Genomic DNA, 10,386 nt, shown 5'->3' with positions numbered 1-10,386 from the left:
AGGAGGCAGATGAGAACCCGGGAGTCGTGGGGGGAAGTACGTCTGAGCTCCGCTTAGCGAGAGCTTGTGGCCGGCATTGCGCTGGTCCCGCTTCTGGACGGGAGGGGGCAAAACGCCTGAGCTACCTGGTTCGGTGTTGGAGGAGCTTTGACTTGGGGTCCTCTGGCGTGTTATTAATTTTCATTGGCAAGGAGGAAACGAGCTCGTAAAACTTAGAGTGAGGCTGGGTTTGGGGTGTTTGTCTGCTCGGCCTGGATGAGTTTTCTTTCCCAGGTGCATCAGGCCCGACGTGACATGGGTGGGGGGACAGGAGTCCTGCCCCTCCCTGCAGTGCCCCGTGGCACATGGGGGTCCTCATCACCCCCCAGGGTAGCCCCTGATGGCCTCTCTGGATTAGGGGGACCCCAGAGGGTGCTCAGGCTGCAGAGGGATGGCATGGAGCTCAAACTGTTGGGCAGAGGGGCAGTGCTGATGGGGTTCCTGTCTGGTGTCCCCCCAGGACTGTTTGGGGCTGGGCACAAGGGAGGAGGTGCAGCATCCCTGCCATGGGAAGGTCTTAGGCAGGGTGGCCTCATGGCTGCAACCAGAGGTACCCAGAGTGTGGGGACAGTGTGGAAGGGGCTCATTCCTCCTCATCCTGGCTCGACTGCAGCCCAGGGGACACAGTTCTGGGGTGTTGCTTTGCATGATCCATGCAGGGCTGGCACTCACCTTTCCCACATCCTCCCCTCTGCTCATTGCTTGGGGAGGAAGGCCGGGGTAAGTGGCACAAGTTTCTGTCCTGTTGTGGTTGCGCTGGCAGGAGCCCTCTCTGGGCCATGTCCTTTGTCCTGCACCTCCTGGACCCAGAGGAAGACTCAAATCAAGCAGGTGTGCCATTACACTGCTGGAAGAACTAAATCTGCTTCCAGAATATTCCTGGGAAGCAAAGGAGGGCTGTGTTTGATGCTTGCACACTTTTCATGTTTACAGTGCCAAAGGCCTGGCACTCAGGTGGGAGAAGTTGCAGCCCTTTCAAGGAGCAGGTGCAGGGTCTGAGTCGCCATCAGCCCTTGCTGCAGACACGGCTGTGGGCTTCACTTCTGACCTCCAGCCTGCACTGGACAGGCATGGCCAGAAGCCACCTGTGGGGTAGGATTACATCTCCTGGGATCACATCTTCTCCTGCACCTGTCCATTTGGGCACAGTCAGTGCCAGCTCAGTTGTCCTGCAGGTTCTCCTGGGGCAGCTCATCCTGTTTGCCTGTTGGAGACTTTGTCTGAGTCCAGGCTTGCAAATGGTCCCTGGGTGAGTCCCGGAATTTGGGGTATGGGGAGGCTCCCTTGGAACCCCCTCCCAGTCAAGAGCTGAATCTCACCGCTCTGCTTTTCCCTGGAGTAACCAGCCCTCTTCCCAGGCTGGTGTGAGGTTGGCTGCAAGAACACAATCCTAGAAACAATTCCAAAATGCTCCTAGGAGTTTGTGAGGTGTGCTTGACATGGCCATGGAACTTTTCAAAGAGTCACCAGCTGTTTTTGTTGGTGACTCAAGCAGCTCGAGGTAGGTGTGTGGTGCGGAGAGAGGAAAGGCAGGAAGGAGTAGGTGCCCCAAGTGTGTGATGCTGCTCCTTTCCTTCGCTCGGCATCCCAGGCAGAGCTGGCAGTGCTGCTCACTCAGTTTGCTCTTTCTCTCCCAGGCATTCCGAGTGTTTGAGCGGATGGCCAGGCAGGATGATGAGAAGAGGCGCCGGGAGCTGGAGGCAAAGCTGAGGAAGAAGGAGGAGGAGGAGGAGGCAGCTGCAGCTGCTGAGAGGGTGAAGCTGTGCCCTGCGGCTCAGGAGATTGAGGTGGAGACAACGGAGCACATCCCAGCACCAGATGCCGGGGGAGCTGCAGGCACACAGGAATCAGCCGCAGCCCAGGGTGCTGCAGCCCCCAGCCCTGTGTCAATGGAGCCTTCGGGGGCTGCTGCCCCAGCAGAGCTGCCCACGTAAGGGTCTCTTACTTTCTTCATGCTCCTGGCGGGGGGAGGCAAAACCATGGACAGGGTGTCCACTGTTCCCTGCACAGCCCTTTTTGGGTTTTGACCTTCTTCTGCAGGCACTCAGCCCTTCGGGAAGCTGTGAGGATTTCCCTTGCAGGCTTCCAGGGCCAGAGGCATCATGTAACTTCCCACAGGAGGGCAGGAGTTGTTGTCCTGTGGGTGGTTTGGGGTTTCCCACTCTGCTCTGAGCAGGGAAGGTGGCACATCCCGTACATGGCCCCACAAAGCTGGGCTGGGCCATGTGGCTCCTCCACAAACTGCCTGTGGTGAGCACTGTCCCTCTTCTGGCACTTGCTAAGGCTCACATGGAAGTCCTGGCACCAGCCTGCAATCTTTTTGTTAGTGCTGGACTCCCTGGTGTGCTGGGAGACATCCCAGCAGCTGTCTGGGAGTGTGCACGGATACCTGCAATACCTACAAGTTGGTACTGGCAGGCCTGGCCGTGTGACAGGCAGCTGCAGCAGCAAATGGGTTTGGAGCCCTGTAGAGGTCTCTGGCCCAGCCCTTGGCTCAGAGCAGGGCCAGCTTCAAAGATCAAGCAAGTGCTGCAGAGTTTTCTCTTTAGCCAGGCTTGGTGGCTTTCCAGCAGTGCCAAGCAGCCTCCATTTGTGCAGAAATGTCCTTGTGTCAAAGTCCTTCCATGGCTTCTGGGACACTTCCAGCCTGACTCTGTCCGCTGAGCAGCAAGACGTGAGCTCCAGAGGGCCAGGGTGGCCTGTCTGAACCGTGTACCTGAATGCAGGTTCTGTGCAGGGTTCACTCGTCCTTCTTGGGCATCACCTTGACCCTGGGCCAAGGAAGAGCTGCCCGACCCTTGCTCAGGGCCTCATGGCCCATTGAGGTTCAAGCTCCTGTGTTTCTTTGCTGACCAAGTTGGGGGAGTGATGCCGTGAGCTGGCTGTGCAGACTCCATCTCCTCCTCCCCTTTCTGGTGTGTTCTGTGGTCAGACCCCATGTGATGGCTGCGCTGCCCCTCTCCGATCACCACAACTGTCCTGGCCGTATGCGGGGCTCTGCTGTGGCCCGTCCCTGCTGTCCCACTGGTGCTTGGTGAGGAGGGAAGCTTAGGCTGGTGAACCCTGTCCTCCCAGCCAGTTATGGGGAAGAGCAAGCTGCCAGAAGGAAGTGGACCACTGGAAGAACCCCAAATCGTGGAAGGACTGGGATGGCCTATGCCCCTGAGGGGCATAGAGAATTCAGAGCTCAGACTTAGGGGCTGTCGACCTTTGGCATATGGAAGGAACAGTCTGAGGACCAAAATCTTGGGAACAGTGAAATGATACATGGCAGGAGTGGAGAGCTTTGGTTTCTGCCCCTGGGGATGGTTGGGCACTTGAACAGGCTGCTTGGTCACGGCTTCAAGGCTGCCAGAGCTCAAGGAGCATTTGGACAATGCTCTCAGGCAAATGGTGGGATTGTTGAGGTTGTCCTGTGCAAGGCCAGGAGTTGGACTCAATAATCCTCGTGAGTGCCTTCCAGCTCAGGATATTCCATGATTCCATTATTCTAGGACAATGTTGGGGTCAGGTTCTGCAGCCTCGGCTGGAGGCCATGATGGGGAAGGGCCTGAGCGTGGCCACCACTGGGGGAGGAGGGAAGGGGACTGGCAAGGTGCCTGGTGAGTCACGTGGTCCGATGGGAGGAGGAGAAGGGACTTCGGTGTAACTGATGTGCATCCCAGAGGATAAAGATAAGCCAGAAGCCAAAAATGAGATCACCTGCAATGCCTGTGCTGGAGCTCTCCTGGTAAAGGAGGATTGTCCCTGGGGCTGCCAGTCTGACACTGATCCTGGGCAAAATTAGCGAGTCAAAAAAAGCCCTGCCAAAGTGCACAGCAGTGGCCTGGGTGTGTCCAGCTCAGCTTTCTCCCAGTGGAGAAGAGAGGGAGAGACTAGAGGCCCAGTGAAGCCATGAGCAGAGGGAGCTGGGCTGGGCTGAGTGCCAGCTGCTTGGCCCTGTGCAGGCCACATCTACTTCACTGCCCCGTGAAGTTTCGCCTCAAGGACTTTTGTTGTGGGGCAGCAGCTGGTGCGAGGAGAGTTCAGCCGCCCGAAAACAAATGTCAGAGGGAGGGATCAGGAAGGAAGGTGAGGGCTCGTGGAGCAGGATGAGTCTGACAGCGAGTGTGTTGGAGACAACAGGGATGGTTTCTGCTGTGTGTGGTGAGAGCCTGGTTGAAACTCGGCCGTCGCATGTGCCACCCTCTGAGTGTGTCCTGGCACCGCTGGAGAGTGGCCCCTGTCCGACCTCAGACACTCAGGTGTTGTTTTGCAGCCTGCAGCTGTGGCATTGAACACCAAGCCATGTGTGGCAGCTTTCCCGTGGGTGTTGCCATGAGAAGAAGATGCCTTCAGCTGAATACAGCTGCCGCTGCAACTTCTGCCTTCCCTGATGGGCTCTTCTCCCTCTTACTGCTCCTGCCACCCCAAACTCGCTGGTGGGGTGGAACACCTGCAGCTCCCTTGGCGCCTGCCCAGTTTAAACACGTGGTGGGCGAGGTGGGGTGCAGGTGGCCCCGTCCCAGTCCCAGGAGTCTCTAGTGGTTTTCAGGCCAGGAGGATGGGGTGGCTGCAGGCCTGAAGTAGGGCAGAGCAGCCCACGGGTTTGTCACGGGGCTGTAGTTGGTTTCGATGCCTCTGGGGGGCACTGGAGCCCCCTGAAAGGCAGTGGGGGCCGGGCGGGCACCCCCCGACAGACTATTAATAATTTAACCGACTGCTTAATTCTCCACAGCCCCTTCCTTCTGAGCAAAACCCAGAGCACCCAGCCTGGGTACGAGGGGCGCATGAGTAATGCACAACTCTGGCAGCAGTAATGCAGAAAAGAGCTTAAACAAAAATATTTTCCATCTCCCTTCCTTCCCCCCGCCCCTCCAGCCACTGGTGAAGAAAACCGCTGCCACCAAAATCTATATAAAAACTTGCTCATTCTGTCAACCTGACGGCTCTGGAAATGTAGGGCAGGTACCATCCCAGATCTGCCAGCTCCCATCAGAGCCTCGCGCTGCGCCTGGATGCTGGGGTGCTGGTTGGGAACATCTTGTGAAGCACAGTGAGATGGTAGCTTTTTCAGGGTCGATCCAGATGAATTGAGCCAGTTTTGCAGGTGTGGAGGCTTTCAGGGCTCAGTTTGGGGCTCGGCCTGGTCTCCCCAAGTCCCTCACCTTCCCCACTTGTGAAAGGCAGGCAAATCAATTCCTCTTTGCTGTCCTGTAAGTACACCGAGGGCTGAGGTGTCTTTGGGGTGACGCTCATGCCAGGACCTGTGCCAAGGGGGACAGAGGTCTCTGTGCCACAGAAGAAGCCAGGCTCCTCTTGCAGTTGCCCCAGGTGTTGCAGCCCTCCTTCTCTGGCTGTCAAAGCTCTCTTGCTGTCCTTCCTTGTCAGGAGGGTAGCAGGGCACAGCCCTCCTCACACCTCACCATAGGGCTGTTCTTCCTGGCACTGCAGCTGCACAGTCCCAGCTCTGGCTCTTCCCCCATCTGCTCCCAGAAGCCATCCTTGCCTGAGCTCAGCTCCTAATTTTGAACACCTCTGCTGCCCAGCACCCTCGCCATCCCCCAGCTTGGATTCCATCCTGCATATATTTGCCACACAGCATTTAAAATAGAGCCTGGCAGCCCACGTGTGGCACTGCGCAGCCTGGCCTGTGCTTGTGCTTTATGACTTTGGTTCCTGGCTTCCCTCTGCTCCTTGCTTTCTCCCAGTATGAACTGGGGGGGAAGCTCTCATCCCCCTGTCCTGTGAGTCCCTTCCCTTACTCCATGTGTGGGCAAGAGGTGGTGGCAGGAGGCTGGGAAGGGCAGTCCTGGAAGCCTGTGCATGATGGTGAGGTTTCTGAGAGGAGGATGTTTGGGTGTAGACAGCACAGCCAGGGCTGGAAACAGGGCCAGTGGGACATGGAACACGGTGCCAGGTGGGCCCAGGAGGATATGCAGTGCCTCATTCCTGAGGAAGGCTTTAGCTGCTGCCAGGCGATCTGGCACAGTAACATGCAGAGCAGAACGAAACGCTGGGGTCTCTGTGGCCTTCTGCGGGTGGAGAGGGAAGAGACGGCTAGAGGAGTGGGCTGAGGTGAGGAGGGAGCTCTTCATGGCTCCACCACTGCTTTGTGGGGCCTTGAAGGAGACCCTTCAGGTGTTCTGGAGTCCATGACTGGAGAAGGGACTCCACTCACCCTATGTGCACAGTGCCGTTGTGCCAAGGAGGGGGGCAAACAGGCTGCTGCTGAGCAGCAGAGCCCTGGCCACCCTGACCGCCCCAGTCACCTGGTCCAGGTGAGCCCCGCCACCGGGGCTGGTCTCCCTGACATGGCTCTGTTATCCCTGGGAGTGGGTGTTTGGGCTCAGCAGTGACCTGCAGAAATCCTTGGTGTACTCCCTGGCTTGCTGGCCGGTGAGAAGCAGAGTAGAATTGAACTGAAATGCATTAATCTGGTGAGCTGAGTCCTAACATTTCAGCTCTCTCCTGAGACCCACCACTCCCATTCCCAGAGCTCCAGGAGACCTGGGGTTAACCCTTTGTGAGACTGGGAGCGTCCCTGGGATGACACAGCAGAGCTCTGGGAAATTTCCATGAGGCGCCTGTGTGAATCTAACTCGACTTAGCAACGGCTTGGCTTTGCTGGAAGCCCAGATGGCGTTTTGTTGTGAGGTGCCTGCAGGATGGGCTTCCTGGCATGGCTGCATCCTTCTTGGGGTGTTGGGAGTTTCACTGCTGGTCACCCTCTGTGGGGGAGCAGGGCTGTGAAGAGGAGCTGTTGCTGCACGCTGCTGACTTCGAGGCCGGTTTTGTTTGACTCAGAGCCTGCGTTGTCCCAGGCTTTCTCCTCTCAAGCCTTTTCCATTCGAAGGGAGGGGAACCCTTAGGTGCTCAGCAGTTTTGTCTGGGACTGTCCAGACCAGAAGCCAGTTAAACTGGTTTCCTTCCCCACTGCCCCTGGGGACTTTCCTGATGAGCTCACCTCAGAGTCTGTGCTGTTCTTTCAGCCTGACCCAGAAAGGAGCTGATCTTGATCCACATTTAAGGAGAGTCTGTCCTGGTTCTGATTCCTCTTAGGCACGTGGGGCTGTGCACAGGGAATTCCTCCAGCATGGCCAAGGCCTGTCATGAGCAGGAGTCAGACAGTGCTCAGAGAATGGCCTGACCTGATACAGCCGAGCTCCATCTGGCCCCGTATCCTGTCTCCATCAGCAGCAGATGCTGGGGGAAGAGGAGAAGAACAGAATGAGCGTGCAGTGATACTTTCTCTGTGCTTTCACCCTGCTCTGGTACATAGTGGCTCAGCAGCTTTCTGAGCACTTGGTCCTTCGGCTCTTTGGGGGGATTATTTTCCCTTTTCTTTCTGAATTTCAGCCCTCTCATGCCTGAGGGCTCTGCAATAGCATCCTGCAGCAGGTCCCTGCCACACAGCACTGCCATGTGTGGCTATTTTCTCCATGTGGGTGAAGAGGCATTGAGTGGATCCTCAGTCCCCTTCTCTGCCCTCTATGGGGTTCTTCTACTGTGTCCATTTTCCCCTTTCAGCCTGTTTTTGGGCTGAAGAGTCATCATTTCCATGCTTGTTTCTCACTTGAGCATCCTTATGCTCCTGGTCCTGTACGATTCTCCAGTGTTCTGAGGGCCATCCCCATGCTCATGTATGGACGCACTGGTGTTCTCTGCCTCCTACCCCATTTCTTTTCTCCTTGGCTGTCCTGCTTTTGCAGTGAGGCCATGAAATCGTCTTCCAGCAACATGGTACTTCCTGCAGTACAGTGATATCACTCCAACCCCTTTTCTTCCCTTCCCAGCTCTCCCCAACGCTGACAACTTTTTCAGGTGGGAGCAAGAGCTTCATGGAAGCTCTGTGTTGGTGAGACCTCCTTCTGCTGACATGCCCCAGTGTGTCCTTGGCTCCTTATGTGTCGCCAAGGCTTTTTTGGCCCTCAGGGTCTGCAGCGCTGCACTCGCAGTGCTGTTGTGTTTGGTTTCTGGGAGGAATGTGTCTAGGTGATACAGAGGGAAGCAGGGAAATGTAACTTAAGTCGTCTTTGCTAAGTGTAGTCTTTCTTGCAATGGAGAGAGGCTGTGGTTCCTGCTGGAATTGTGTGCCTTCTCCCATTGTGGTGGGAACTCAACTGCTCAGGAAGCATTCTTTTCTAAGGCCTGAAACACTTGAGGTGAGGGTAAAATCCCTTAGTCATTTCTGGTGCAGCCCTTGTCACTCCTAAGCCTTTTGCAGATGATGAGGAACTAGTCAGGGTTCAATTTCCCAGTGTTTTCATGGAGAACCAGGCCCCTCCAGCTGGGTTGCTGAGATCAGCAGCAGAGTGCCAGTTTCCCTGTCCTGCACTGAACTGCTAAGGCTTTTGGTTGCCCTACCAAGCTACTGAGCTCCAAAATTAGGTCCTGGGACCAAAAATAACTAAATTAAAACCTATAAATTTTTCTCTCAACATGCAGAAGATCCCAGGGCTGGAAACCAAGGGACAGCATGTGCCCAATTCTTAAGTAAAAAAAAAATTGCTGTTTGCTTGGTTTAATATTGCCGCGTTCACCGAAAGGGGCCTAATGTGGAAAACTACCTGGATTGGGCCAGGTTGTGTTGGTGATGCAGGGGTCTGAGAGGCCACCTTGTACTCTCTTCCCACAGCTCAATCCCATTGGCTTCCTTCGGCCTTATCCCCCTTTCCCAGGGGAGCCTGGTTGGCTGTGTGTAGGTCTCTCTCTTGGGAGACCTCTGAAGCCCAAGGCTGTATAAGCTCTGTGCAAACAATAAGATCCCAGGGGTCTTTTCCGGATGGTAGCATGTCCTGCTGTCCTTGACCTAAATATCCCAGCAGTAGTGAAATTTAGCCCCCTGGTGCTAGCACTCCAACACTCTTCTGCAAGCTGGTGGTGGCATTTCAACTTGCCTAATGTCAGTAAGTTGGCGCTGCCAAACAGCTCTGTAAATAACTCGGGATGCAAAAGGGAAGGCTAAAAGCTCTCCTGAAGAGAGTGAGCTTGGAAAAGAGCAAGGCTCTTCCCCAGCAGGGAGAGGAGCAGAGTGTCTTGGTGGGGCTGGTGGGGCTCCAGCTGCAGAGGAGAGGGGTGGATTTGTTGGCTCGCTGCTGGGTTGAGCAGCATCATGTGGGTGGTGCCTTGGGCACCTGGTACCAGGAGCCTTGATCCCTTCCCGCTGCATCATCCGGGCTTGGTGACACAATGGCATATAGAGGAATGTGTCTTGATGGGCTTGACTTTTGGTTGTTGGTCCCATCCTGGTGGTAAGTTGAAGCTTTGAGGCGTCCTGAAGGTGAGGTGACCTTTGAAGTACAAGTCATATGAGGAGCAGCTGAGGGAGCTGGAGGGGCTTAACCTGGAGAAAAGGAGGCTCAGGGGCGACCTTCTCACTCTTGACAACTCTCTGACAGGAGGGTGGAGCCAGTTGGGGATCTGGCTCTGCTCCCAGGGAACAAGGGACAGGACAAAAGGAAATAGCCTCAAGTTGTGCCAGGGAAGGTTTAGGTTGGATATTGGGAAGATCCCTTCATGGAAGGGGCTGTCCAGCCCTGGCACAGGCTGCCCAGGGTAATGTTGGAGTACTCATCCCTGGGGGGATTTGACAAACGTGCAGATTTGGCTCTTGGTTACATGAGTTAGTGGTGGCCTTGACAGTGCTGGGGAAACAGTTGGACTTGATGGTCTCAGAGGGTTTTTCCAACTGAAATAATTCCATGATTCCATGATCCTTGTAATGCTGATGGTGGGCACTGCAGGCTTGAGCCTGGGCTGCACTTCCTGGCTGGGCTGTGCCTCAGGTTTCAGAGTGAGGGGAAGTCACTGGCTTGCATTTTTCACTTTATTTTTTTGAGAGCAGGACCACCAAGCTGCACAGTGCAGTCCTGGAGGTGTGTACTCAGGAGCTCAGGGATAATGGGCCATGGGGTACTGTTGACGAACTTCTGCCCACTTTGGGGGTGAAGAACACTTTCCAAAATTGGATTTGGGTTGTTCTCCAGCAAACCAAACACACCTGGGCTGGAAGAAATCCCGAGGATTGGGAGGGCCCTGGACCACTGCTGTGCTCAGGGCTGGAGCTTGCTGCCAGCCAAGGAGCATCAGAGAGGATTGGGGTGGATCAGAGTGGATCCTGAGGCTTACTGACTGCACTGCGACTCAAACTGTAAAGGAAGGGATTTGGCATTCAGTTTGCTTAGTGCTGTGCCAGAGCCTTCATTAGTTGAAGTGCTGGTACAAAGAAGCCTTTGGGGAGCCCTGGGTGCCTACCGGACCCCAGCGAAGGTCTGGGAGCTGCAGTCTACGTTCTCCTACCACAGCACTTCCCAGGCAGAACCCAGACACAGAAAGTGCAACTGTCCTGATGTTTTGATGCCAAAA

The 10,386-nt window shown here is 55.6% G+C and overlaps 1 protein-coding gene across 2 annotated transcripts in view; it reads left to right on the top strand.

Annotated features, from left to right (window-relative positions):
• Positions 1-1,583: 1,583 nt before the first annotated feature.
• The window catches only part of NUDCD3 (NudC domain containing 3), a 27,777-nt gene continuing 18,974 nt past the window's right edge, over positions 1,584-10,386 (top strand). The window contains exon 1 of one of the 2 annotated variants that reach the window (XM_017738796.1): positions 1,584-1,969. In XM_017738796.1, coding sequence (XP_017594285.1) covers positions 1,599-1,969 — 371 coding nt within the window. In that variant the 5' untranslated portion in view covers positions 1,584-1,598. The remainder of the gene's footprint in view (positions 1,970-10,386) is intronic. The other variant, XM_017738788.1, reaches the window with a different exon arrangement.

Source organism: Corvus brachyrhynchos, unplaced genomic scaffold (genome assembly GCF_000691975.1).
Source record: "Corvus brachyrhynchos isolate BGI_N302 unplaced genomic scaffold, ASM69197v1 scaffold141, whole genome shotgun sequence".
NCBI lineage: Eukaryota > Metazoa > Chordata > Aves > Passeriformes > Corvidae > Corvus > Corvus brachyrhynchos.
The sequence above is the reverse complement of the archived record's forward strand: the minus strand, read 5'-3'. Positions and strand labels throughout refer to the sequence as shown.